The sequence below is a fragment of the Eptesicus fuscus genome, chromosome 1 (assembly GCF_027574615.1).
Source record: "Eptesicus fuscus isolate TK198812 chromosome 1, DD_ASM_mEF_20220401, whole genome shotgun sequence".
NCBI lineage: Eukaryota > Metazoa > Chordata > Mammalia > Chiroptera > Vespertilionidae > Eptesicus > Eptesicus fuscus.
The window spans coordinates 15,524,540-15,537,862 of NC_072473.1; the positions used below are offsets into that span (position 1 = coordinate 15,524,540).

Sequence of the window (13,323 nt, forward strand, 5' to 3'; positions counted from 1 at the left end):
TGAGACAGGTGTATGACAGTAACTACAGTTAAAGTCAGTGAAAATGTATATAGGTTTGGTCATATGTCCAGCAGCAGTCATTTATCATTCCTTTTGCCACAGTTTCCATTATGAATATTGGTAGAATAAGAGAGTAAATGCGTTTTCCATAGCCTTTGTTCAAATAATTACTTGAAAGAAATATGAAATACATGATTATATGGAGAAAGATGAGATATCCTAAAAATATACCTTATTGAGAAAACACAAATTAAACAGTTCCCTTTTTTTTTTCCTTTTTTTGAGTGGAGGGGGCCTAGAACCCACTTTCTTTCCTTCTCCCTGATCCACAAGGCAACTCTGAGGAACCTCTAGGCCTTATAGAGCACAGCTTGACACCACTAACTGGTTTCTTTTGAGAGTAGCATGCTTCTAGCAATTAGGGATGGGGAGAGAGGGTAGGACAGAAGAGCAGTTCTTTTCTTTGAAAACACTTCAGTTGGAACAAAGGAGAAGTCTCATTCCTTCTCTCTGTAAAAAAAAAAAAGTCAGTCGTAGCCTCTATCCAGATTCTTTAAAGTGATTATGATCTGGCCTATCTACCAAAAGGCATAATTCATTTGAATAAGGCTGCTGCTGTTAAATTAATTATTGCATTGTGTTGTTACAGTAAGAAGTTTTAGATAAGCCTTAAACTTCATTGCAATAGCATTGATCTTTGTCGAACTATACTCAATGTGTTTTTAAATCATAGAGTCTTTTCAAAATTTAAAAGTCATTTTCTAATATCTGCTCAGTACTGTAGACGATGTACATAACACATGATTTAACTACATGGACAGGAATTGGCACTTGACTCTGTCTCCCTCCTAGGGTTACCCTTGATTAAGAACTGTTACAGAAAACCAATTCCTGCAGGAAAATATTTCCATAAATGTCTGACTCGCTCAAGCCCTTAATGTGCTTTGCATATTGCCTCTGACAAATCTCATCTCAAAAAAAACACACAACAATTTTCATATTATGCAAGTAAAGATTTTGGTAAATAGGCCAGTTTTTTTAAATTATTGTCTTCACATACATGGAAAAGCTCTTGGATTATTAATGAGAGGAGCAATATGGCAGCATATAACTTTAAATAGCATCTAATAATGAAATCCAGCCACAGTTATGTTTTGGCTAAAAGTAGAATGGAGACGTATGGTAGTATGACCAATGTATTTAAAAGTCAAAGTTATATTTTTTGATATCTAAATAGTAGGTCTTGCTCGGCCAATATGGCTCAGTGGTTGAGCACCGATCTATGAACCAAGAAGTCACTGGTTCCATTCCCAGTCAGGGCACATGCCCAGGTTCGATCCCCAATAGGGGGCGTGTAGGAGGCAGCCAGTAGATGATGTTTCTCTCTCATCGATGTTTCTATCTCTCTATCCCTCTTCCTTCCTCTCTCTAAAAATCAATAAAAAAAAAATTTAACTCTTAGGTCTTATGATTTCTTCTTCTCAGGGCTTATTGATACAGAAAAGCTCAAATGCTGATGCTAATATACTACAATAAATACAATTTGCTGTCTTTTCAACATTTCCCTTATCTCCTGGTACTGGACCTTAACTTGCTTGTTAAAACTACAGTTTATTTTTCTTTTTATTAACTTATTCTTCTCACTGTATCCCAAGAAATGCTCTAGGCCTTTATTTTGCCTTTGTCCCCTAGCACTGGGACATGCCCATTTTCACCAAAGCTGCCTACCTCTTTTGCTTTTAAGCACTCATATTATTCTTTCTGTGCTTCACAACACAACCATATTTTTAGACTATGTTTTTGAAAATGTATGATCATACATTTTAAGAGAATTGTTTATTGCTCTAAGCAGAAGTGCCCTCCAAGTATAGCCTATCTCTTAAACAGGTTCTCTTTTGTTTAAAATTTACATTTAGAATACAGTGTTCTACTGATAACTTACTCAGACTATAATTTTAGATGAGTTCAGGGTAATGTTTTTGGTATCTAATTTGTATTGTAGTATGTGGTCTTGTAAAACCTACATGAATTATTTGCTGATATCTTAAATCAGCTTTCACTTATTGCTTAAGTTTTAAATGCTTAATTATTTAACTTTCAGTGGACATCATTTCCATAAGGCATGACATTAACACTTTCAGGGGACCACTTGTCATCTGTTTAAAATTTTTTCCCATTACTTTTTTACTAAAGATGACTACATAGTTTTGAATGAATTGACTGTACCCGGTTGTTTCTGTGAAGCATGTACTTTGTGAAGTTCACAAATTCCTACATGGGCACTTCAAGCAAGAGCAACATTATTCCTTAATCTGATTTTAAAGGTATATGCTGCATGTTATTGCATATACCATGGGGGTCTTGCTAGGTTTGTGAATTAGGTCTTATGTCACAGCCTAAATATTTTTCTAATACAACATGGCAAAACCTGTCATCTTATCCATTCTTTTGCATTTAGTTATCTTTAAGCTCAGATTTTTAAAATACAATAAGAAATGTCTTTGGGTCACTGTTAAAACTAATTTTTATGTGAATATTTAAAATAAAAACTTTTTCAACTGAGACTATGCTTAGTTATTTTCAACTGCTGATGAGAACATCTTCTAATGGTATATTAGAAAGTAACTCAAGTGCCAATTTTTTTTTAATACTCACCCAAAGATATTTTTTCATTGATTTTTTAGAGAGAGTGGAAGGGAGAGGGAGAGACAGAGAGAAAAACATTTATTGGTTGCCTCCTAATGTGCCCAGACCAGGGCCAGTGATGGAGCCTGCAACTGATGTACGTACCCTTGACCGGAATTGAATTTGGGACTTTTCAGTCTATGATCTAATGCTCTAACCATTGAGCACCCAACTAGGGCTCAAGTACCATTTAAAAAATACATATTTTTATTTCTGAGAGGAAGGGAAAGGAAGAGAGAGACAGAAACATCAATAATGAGAGAGAATCATTGATCGGCTGCCTCCTGCACACCCCCATTAGGGATCGAACCCACAACCCCTGACCTCCTGGTTCATATGCATACTCATTTTGTCATTGTCATTTTACTCATCTAATGATGTTACTCATCTAACAATTCAAACTTCTAAACAACTAAAGTTGATTAATTTTGCCTAATTTTTTTACTGTGTTATAAACTCCTAAAAAATAATTATAAGCAAGTCTTTTAATCTGAGGTTTGCTCCCTTTCCAGATATTTCATTATATCTTAGAATAGGTAGAACCTAGTTGATGAATATCCCAGTTTGTTTCCGTCAGGAGCCCAGCCAGAGAAAGAGACCCCCACTTCCAGTCTCTGGTAAAGACAGCGGCATGGAATGTTGCTTTTGCTTTGGGCTGGGCTCTGAGCTGAGAAGGGACTGATTGTAGCAGGAATGAAAGAATAGGATTCACATTATAATCAGTTTTGCAGAGCAGCTGAGCACTGTGAATAGTTATAATTTACTAGTCTGAATATTAAATTCTGTTGTTGCAGACAAGAGGAAGAGTGGAGTGAGTTGTTGGATGTTGGTCCAGTAAAGTGATGAACTTTTTGATTCACAGATGATGGTGACATCACCCACAGGACTGTATATGGGCCAATTATATAGAATTTCACAACTTTTCTTTTTATAGAGTAAAGAGAAACTCCTTAAAAGGATCTCTGACCATCCTCCTTGCCTTGAGGAAGAACCATATAAACTGTGCAAAATGGCATGCCCTTCATTCCAGTGGCCAAATATTTTGCTTTAGGCCAACTCCACCAGATACCTCATTAATTTTACTCTTACCTGTTATATCTTGTACATAAGTGACTACCCTGTGGGTTTCATTCCCAGCTTTTCCCCTTGCTCATTTGCTTCTCAATGATATATGCAGTTCTTGTGGACAATATTACTCCCGGGGCCTTTAAGATGATACCATGACTAGAATGCCTGCATGAAGGGGTTGCATTAACATAATAAAAGGACCACACATGTTTTTTGTCATCACTCCTAAAAGGCCCTCTGACTAGACTAATTGTTAGCAAGTCTTCTCAGTATGTTTCTGTACTGTGGCAGGTGGAATTATGTAATCTAGGCATGCCATTTTGTTGGTTTCATGTTTCAACAAAAAATAGAACACAACACATGCTGGATTTATATTATTCGACAGTGGGCGAGATGTTCTCCTTCATCTTCCTACTCTTAGATGCTTATGAAATGTTCACCAATAGGTTAGAAGAACTTCTTGATGCCCTGGGTGGTGTGATTCAGTGGGTTGCGCGTTGTCCCATGCACCAAGGGGTTGCCAATTCCATTCCCTGTCAGGGCGCATGCCTGAGTTTCAGGCTCCATCCCTGGTGGGGGGGGGGGGCGTTCAGTGGGCAACCAATCAATGTTTCTCTCATTGATGTTTTTTTCCCTGCTTCTCTTTCTGAAAATCAATAATGAGATATTTTTTTTAAAAAGGACTTCTTGGTGTTTGGAATTAAATACACAGAATTTGAATTCTTGTTCCTCTTTTGACCAAGCAAGTGTGTGGAGGGTTGAATTTCTTATAACTTTCCTTGTACTGTGTCCTCTTACAGGATGGGTCAAATCTCAGTGCGAGTCAGAGGGCCTATGCACCTGAGCAGCTGCAGAAACAAGACAATTTAACCATTGACACCCAATACTACCTGGCCCAGCAGATCCACCCAGTTGTGGCTCGGATCTGTGAGCCGATAGACGGAATTGATGCTGTCCTCATAGCAACATGGCTAGGTAAGTGCCCCGAGTTCACATAGCCCCTCACCCAGCAATAGCAACACTCTCCGTCCTCCCTCCTTCAACCGTTGTGGGCCTTTTTATAGGCACAGTGCTGAGTCAAGCACGCCTTTGTTTAAAATTGGGCATTTATTCTTGTAGTGGTTTGGTTAATGTCTGTCTCCGCTCATAGACTACAAACTCCACATACTTGCCACCTCTGTAACCACATGCCTGCTCCATAGTTGGCGCTCAGTCAGTAAATGCTGATGGGAGAGAGAAGGCAATAGAAAGGATGGAGAAGATTGTGGGCACCATTGTAAGTCTATGAGTTCATATTGTTGTAGCTTTTATTAGTGAACTTACATTACTAAGGAGATTGATGGTATCTTGATTGACTGTCTCTAAAGGTATTTTCACATAAAGTGAGAAAACAGCTTTCTTAACATTAAAAAATTTGTTGTAGTATTCAGTTCCCTGTGAGTACCCTATTCTCACGTTCATTTAAATTCTTCTAAAATTAGACTCATTTTTAACTTCTAGGACTTGGCTGATTCCTTATTTTTCATCATCCCAGGAGGTGCCAGCCAACCCTGAAACCTCAATGTTTTGATTTTGTTGTTGTCACCAGATGGTCATCTCTTGCTTAGAAATGTACGAGTTACATTGCTTTAAGGTCTCGGCTCTATTCCTTCCATTTTATGCACAGATTACAGTAATGCATAATAAAGTCCTTAGATAGTTCCTCACTATCTACAGGTAAAGTTTAGAGCCAGCCACTGACATTTTGGGCAGTTATAGACTCTTAGCCTACCAGCTCCAACCTGTATTTGTAGCCTTATTTCTTAAACAGTATACTCAGGGTCTCTTAAATATGGCATTGCTCATTCTGTCCCTGCTTCATGGAAAATCTCCCCCTCTTCTCATCGAAATGTCTAGCTTAAGACATGGGTTTTTGCATCATAGGGACTTGGGTTCCAATGCTGATTGTGGTTCTGTGGCTTTTGCAAGCCTCCAAATCTTTGTCTAAACCTTGGTTTCTGAAGTCCTAAATTACAGTTGCTCTGAGGGAGCAGTAAGATGTGGCATGTGAGCCCAGCTGACATGGCTCAGTGATTGAGCATCGACCTATGAACCAGGAGGTTATGGTGCGATTCCCGGTCAGAGCACATGCCCGGTTGTGGAGCATGCAGGAAGCAGCCAATCAGTTATTCTCTCTCTCTCTCTCTCTCTCTCCTTCTCCCTTCCTTTCTGAAATCAATTTCATATAAATATATATATATATATATATATTTTAAAGATGATGTATGGGAGATGCTGCACATAGCCCAGCAGCAGAGGGAGTGCTTAGTGAGTGCTGTTAGCAGCCACATCCCACCCTCCTGCCAGGCTCCTGCATAAATATATCAAACTCCTCCAGTCCTTGAGATTTGCACATAGTTAGTGCTCAGTGTGCATTGTAGACTGAGATCAGACAGATGAATTATCAAGTCACATATTCTCCATCCTGCTCCTGCTGAGTATGTGTCTGAGCTCTTCCCGCAAGTCCCGTTTCCACTATCCCATCAGTATCTGCTCTGGAAGTGGAAGCTCATTTTTGACATTTGCCTAAGCAAAACATAATTAGGAAGATAAAAATTCTGCTACCCGAATCATCATATAATGTATTCTCAAAGTTGAGTTGTATTTGATGATATTTATAAATCCTCAGCTGGGAGGTGGGAGCCATGAGTGCACAATATTTTTTAGCTTCCTTTTTTTTTTCCTCGCCTCTGTGTTCAGTGCTTACTCTACCGGATGCTGCAAGAAGTATTTTGCATATATTTCTCATTTAATTTTTGCAACAACCTCGTGCGCCTACATTGTATTTGTTCCATTTTACAGAGAAGGAAGCCGAAGCTTAGAGGAGTAACTAACTTGGTCTTGTCACATAGCTGGCAGTGACTGAATTGGGACCCCGCTCTGTGTGACTCCAAAACTTGTACTCTTAACCACCGCACTAAACTGTATTGCCCCCTCTTAGCTCTGAGAGGTGTTTCAACCAGGAGTGGGATGACGTGGATATGAAGGCTCAGGAGCTTTTATCTTCTCCCTCCTCTCCCCACTGTAAGCCCCACCCCTTCCCACTGAAAACCCCTGAGCAAAACCATTATTTTGTTTAGAGAAGATCTCCCAGTTTTTCCATTTGTATGATCAAGAACCTGATCTAAATGCTAACCATTACCCTTTCCTTTTTTGGTTTTGGATTTTCCAGTGCTGTGGAGGGGTAAAAGGAATAAGCCCCGCCCCTTAGTGACATTTACCAGATAAATGTGGAGCCTTGTATTTAAGCAAAAGAGCTGTAGAATAAAGAGTGGTGGGGCCTGCCCAGAGGATAGCCTGATGCCAGCTCAGCTTAAGAGCAAGTGGGGACCAGACTGATTTTGTTGGTTCTGGGGTCATATTTAAGATCTTTTGTTTGTTTGTTTTGTTAATTCTCACCCGACTATATTTTTTCCATTGATTTTTAGGGAGAGTGGAAGGGAGGGGGGAGAGGGGAAAGAGAGAGAGAAACATCTGTGTGAGAGCGACACATCCTTTGGTTGCCTCCTGCATGTGCCCCAACTGGGGCCAGGTATCAAACCTACAACCCAGGTACATGCCCTTGACCGGAAATCAACCCGAGACTCTTCGGTGCATGGTCCGAAGCTCTGACCATTGAGCCATGCCTGCCAGGGCTAAAGATGGATTTTATATAAATTAAGCAGTGGGTAAAGTTTGACTTGCTTAAAGCCAGACTTTATCCTAATTACTGGTCATAGGCTGCCTTATGAATCCAGTTTTCACAAATGATTCCGATGGCCCTGGTAGATCCCATCTTCATAGGTTTCATGTTATTACTGACAGATCTCAGTCTACAGAGGGAACCCTCTGTGCTTGTGCGTAGTCCATGGTCCTGCCATGTCCCAATCTCTCCTACCTCATCAAGTTCTCCGTGCAGCCCTGACTGTATGGACACTATTCTGGTCAGCTCCTTCTTGGTGCCAGGTTGCCAATTAGAGGCGCCAGAAGGGCCTGTGTCCTCGGCCCTAAGGAATTGATGCTGCCCCCCCCCCCCTTTATCTTCTTTTTCTCATTTTTATCTTCTGCCATTTGATAGCAGTTTTTATACTGCGGGCGAATGAGGTTGTCATTATTTTGCAGTCCCCTTCCTCCCCTGCTCATCCTCTTCTCCCACCGCCATCACCGGCGGTATCCACATCTCTATCTCCTATAGTAATAAATCTCATGGTCCTTTATCTCTCCCTGTCTCCTCATAGGAGGTTCCACATAAATGGAGTTCAGGACAGTATGTGCCAGGCACCATGAAGATCTGTAGAAAACACTGGAGCTCGCCAGGCATATATTGCATGCATTTGCGCCCTGCCCTATTCAGAAGCTGTACTTTGATCTGCATCCTTTATTCCTCTACCCCAAGTGAAAAATTAGGGTGGCTGTCCTTCATTAGGGAATTTGAGGCCCCTGTTATCAGTTCTCACTTAGCCTGTGGTTTTAGAGAGGAGGAGGGTGGAGATAGGGAAGTGGTGGTAAAGTAAGGGGAGTGTTAGGGGGTGCGTAGTTTCTAAGAGGTGCAAGCTGTAGGCATAAAATTACTATAATTTGTTTTTAAAATTCTAAATCTGTTTTCTTTATGTAAAAAAACTGCAGTTAGTGAACTGACACTGTTAAATAAGTTGAAGTGTAAAAATGTATACATAGAATGCAAGCCCTCCAACTGCCTAATCACAGACATAAAATAATTCTCTTGCTTTTAATGTAGTTTTTATCTTTGATTAATGAAATGTATTATAGTGTTGAAACTTTACTGAAGTTTGATACTTTGTCCTTTCAGTTGGTACAAAGAAATCAAGAATAATGGCATAATTTCATTTAGGAAAATTATTAAGTTCATGATTTTTTATTTTTAAGATTCTTTTGTGGAGAGCAACTATATTTTTCAACTACCTTTTCCTTTTTCTATTGCTTTTATACTGCTTTCCTTGAAATGAAAGGCAAGCATCAAGTGTTGGTTTTATCCCGTGGATTCCCTTTGGAAATTCTCTATTTCTCCCCATCAAGATACCTCCTGAAGTCTGTCTGGTGGCATGTTGCGTGGCCAGGTGTTCTGTATGGGAAGGACATTTTAGTGAAAAGGAGAGAGGGTAGTCTATTAAATGAGTGAATGAATAAGTCTGTTGAATTGAAAGAGAATGATTTATTCTCTCTAATAACTAATGGTCCTTATTATCCCACAGTAAAATGTGTATCATTTTTCTGAAATCCATGCAAGATTATTGCTATTGGGCTTAAATAAAGCAAAATTTTACTCTTTTCCATCTGTGAATAGAAAAAAAATATAGTATTACGCTTTTATACAATAGCCCTTTGGGAAACATGGCCACTAAAACTTGGAACTCTTAGCTTTTGTTCTCTAGACTATAGGTTTTTCTCTCTCTTGTTCTAATGAAAGCTCTTTATATTCTGTGGATGAAATATTCACAGTGTGTGCCAACATCCATATAGTCTTCTCTACCTGGCAAAATAAGCCAGTGATGAGAATAGTCTTAAAGTTCATTCTTGCCCAGCTGGTGTCACTCAGTGGTTGAGTGTAAACCTGTGAGCCAGGAGATCACGGTTTCATTACCAGTCAGGGCACACGCCCAGGTTGCAGGTTTGATCCCCAGTAACGGATGTGCAGGAGGCAGTCAATCAGTGATTCTCATCATTGATGTTTCTTTTTCTAAAATATATATTTTTTTATTTCAGAGAGGGAAAGAGAGATAGAAACATCAGCGATGAGAGAGAATCATTGATTGGCTGCCTCCTGCATGCCCCACACTGGGTATGGAGTCCCCAACCTGGGCATGCACCTTGACCAGGAATCGAACCATGACCTCCTGGTTCATAGGTTGATGCTCAACCACTGAGCCAAACCAGCCGGGCCTTTGATGTTTCTGTCTGTCTGCCTCTCCATTCTTTTCTGAAATCTATCTACACTAATAAAAGAGTAAGATGCAATTGACTATACCTTCGCGATGCCCACCAGCCAATCAGGAGTATGCAAATTAACCCAACAAAGATGGTGGCTTAATTTGCATACACAGGCGCTGAGCGGCCGGGGGCGGGGTGGGACGCTTGCGTCGTCGCCATAGCGACAACGTAGGTGTTCTGCATTGCCCCAGCCGCTCCAGGCCTCTGGGCAGCGTGGGAAGGCAGAAAGGCGGCTCCAGGACTGAGCGAAAAGTTGGCTCCGGCCTGAGCAAAGGCGGTGCTGGCAGCCAGGGTAAGGAAGGCCTGTTCTTGCACAAATCTTCATGCATCGGGCCTCTAGTAAATATATATATATATATACACACCAGTAGCCGGGTGCACGTATTCGTGCACACTGAAAGGAAATTAATTAGAAGAAATATTTTAATATAACTATTCACCCTTTCTCTATAATAGAAGTGTCAGAGATGAAAGAAAATCAGTAAAATGTATATGAAAATACTACCTAATAAAAGAGCAATATGCAAATCGACCGTACCTTTGCTACACCCATAAGCCACACCCACCAGCCAATCAGGAGCAAATATGCAAATAAACCCAACCAAGATGGCTGCAGCCACAGAGAGCAGGAGGGAGGCTTGGGTTTCCCTGGCAACAGAGGAAGACAAGCTTTCCGCCTGCCCTTGCGGCTACAAAGTTTCAATTATAGAAGGTAAACAAATCCAAACTGAAATGGCGGCAGCCACTGAGCTGGAAAGAGCGGGAGCCAAGGGTTGCCCTGGCAATGGAAGAAGCTAAGCTTCTGCAGCCCTGGCCAGCCCAGGCCTCTGCTTAAGGCTACAAAGTTTCAATTATATTAGATACATAAGTCCCAACAGAAATGGCTGCATCCACGGAGTGAGCAGAAGGCTTGGCTCCGCTCCAGGCTACAAAGTTTCAATTGTAGAAGATAAATAAATTCCAGATACCAAGGCCTCCGCTTGGGTCGCCAGGGGGCGTGTCTGGCCTGCAAACCACCACAGGCTCCTCGCTCAGGCCGCCCCACGCCCCAAGGGAACCCCCACCCTGATCCAGGACACCCTTCAGGGCAAACCAGCTGGCCCCCATCCATGCACCCGGCCTCTATCCTGTCTAATAAAAGAGTAATATGCAGATTGACCATCACTCCAACACACAGTATGACTGCCCCCATGTGGTCAAAGATCCTGCCCCCATGTGGACACAAGATGGCCACCACAAGATGGCCAGCAGGGGAGGGCAGTTGGGAGGCACCAGGCCTGCAAGGGAGGGCAGTTGGAGGCGATCAACCCTGCAGGGGAGGGCAGTTAGGGGTGACCAGCCTGGCAGAGGAGGGAAGTTGGGGGCAAACAGGCTGGCAGAGGAGCAGTTAGGCATCAATCAGGCTGGCAGGCAGGAGTGGTTAGGGGCAATCAGGAAGGCAGGCAGGTGAGCAGTTGGGAGCCAGCAGTCCTGGATTGTGAGAGGGATGTCCGACTGCCCGTTTAGACCCGATCCCGGGACATCCCTTGAGGGGTCCCAGATTGGAGAGGGTGCAGACTGGGCTGAGGGACACCCCCCCCTCCATGCACGAATTTCGTGCACCGGGCCTCTAGTAATATATAATATAAATTGATTAATAAACAATAACAACAAAGACATGAAATAAAAACAACAGAAACATGATATGAAAACAACATTGATTAAAAAATTGACTGATAAATTGATTAAACTTATTCTAATATCTCCCTGTATACCAAATTAAGAGTAAAAACACTTTCAGAGTGCTTGACTAATTTCCTTTGTGATGAAGTATTTACAACTTTAACTTTAATGTCACACTATCTTTGAACTCAAGAGAAAGCAGTATATAACTGACCATGTCTGAAAACGGGTTCAGGTAGGAATATTCCTGCTCTGTCTAGAGTTTGTCCTTGTGATATATTAATAGTCATCGTGGGAAACTGTCTTCAAATTAATTTAAATGGGAGGCCAGTGTCAGATGTGCCAAATATCACGCATGTGTGAGTCAATGTTTATTTTTAAATTGCCAGTGCCTCTCATATGTACTGGCTGGTCGGACGTACATACGTTTGGTCACTTAGCCTTTTATATATATATAGATAGATAGATTTTAAAAGTTCATTCTTGAATTTCACCTTTTAATAAATATTTACAGTCAAATCTCAGTTCTCAAATATCTCCCATCTCGAACAATTTGTTTCTCAACCAAGTTGTTCACAGAAAAAATGTCTCACTTGTTAAACCAAAATTGTGGTTTTCGACCTGACAACCCTTTCATGCTGATACCTCAGCTCCTCTCAAGCAACAAACAATGGAGCGAATGCTTTTGTTGCTGGCAAAATCAAGGATTAGCACAATTTTAAAACATAAAGAAGTCATCAAGAGTGCTAATGTTGCTGAGGGTGTGAAAGAAACAAGGATCACAGGCAATTGAAGAGGTAGAAAAACTATGTTGATTAGTTAGCCAGTGACAGCATTTCAGAGGTAGTGATACATGAACAAGCAAAGATGCATGTTGAACTGAAAGATGCTAGTTTGATAAATTTAAGAAAAGAAGTGTTTCTAGAGTAAACAGTACATTAGGCATGTACTATATATAAGAAAAATGAAAACGAAATCATTTGTGGGTCTGAAAGGAATTAATTCAGTTTATATTATTTCTAAGGGGAAAAATGATTTGGTTTTCAAACAAATCGCTTCTCAAACAGCCTTCTGGAACGAATTAAGTTTGAGAACCAAGGTACCACTGTATTTCATCTATAACGGCACTTCAAATTATACTAGAGGCCTGGTGCACAGATTCGTGCACCAGTGGGGTCCCTCAGCCTGGCCTGCAGGGATCGGGTCGAAACCAGCTCTCTGACATCCCCCAAGGGGTCCTGGATTGTGAGGCTGCAGGCCAAGCCAAGGGACCCCACTGATGCACGATTGGGGCCAGGGAGGGACCTCGGGAGGGCTCCAGGGCATGTCTGGCCAGTCTCATCCATTCCCAGTTGGCTGAACCCCAGGAGCAAGCTAACCTACCGGTCCGAGCATCTGCCCCCTGGTGGTCAGTATGCATCATAGCGACTGGCCAAATGGTCGGACACTTAGCATATTAGGCTTTTATTATATAGGATAATGTCTTTCCTCCAATGAGCGATGACTTGTACAATAGCTGTCAAGTATATTTCTTCATGGTCAGTGATAAAGTTTAAGGCATTTATCTATCTGGGCAGTTTTCTCATTGGTCCTGAGAGATTATAGATGTTTGAAGAATGTGAGAAATTAAAATTTAATTTAGTCTCTGAAAGTAGTGCTTAAAACAAGACGGTGCACACTTAACCCAATGTGTTCCTGGCTTAAATTAGAAAGTAAAAATTCCCTTGTTAAAAAAAATGGCCATATCACTCACAGTGTAGAAGGTAGTTTATTATCTCAGTAGATGGGATCCAGTAACATCTTCTAAGAAGTAAGTGCAACAGTGGGCCAGGTGGTGTTTGGGTACCTTTGTCAGGCTCGGAGAGCTACATCTACAAAAGATAGGAAGTGGGATGAAGTATAGGTGGTTGGGCATAGGATGATGACACCAGTAGTTGTCTC

General features: G+C 41.3%; 1 protein-coding gene across 1 annotated transcript in view; it reads left to right on the forward strand.

The window, feature by feature from the left end:
* The window catches only part of POLA1 (DNA polymerase alpha 1, catalytic subunit), a 318,632-nt gene that overhangs the window by 122,864 nt on the left and 182,445 nt on the right, over positions 1-13,323 (forward strand). The window contains exon 32 of the mRNA XM_008148385.3: positions 4,554-4,728. Within this exon, the coding sequence (XP_008146607.2) occupies positions 4,554-4,728 (175 nt within the window). The remainder of the gene's footprint in view (positions 1-4,553; positions 4,729-13,323) is intronic.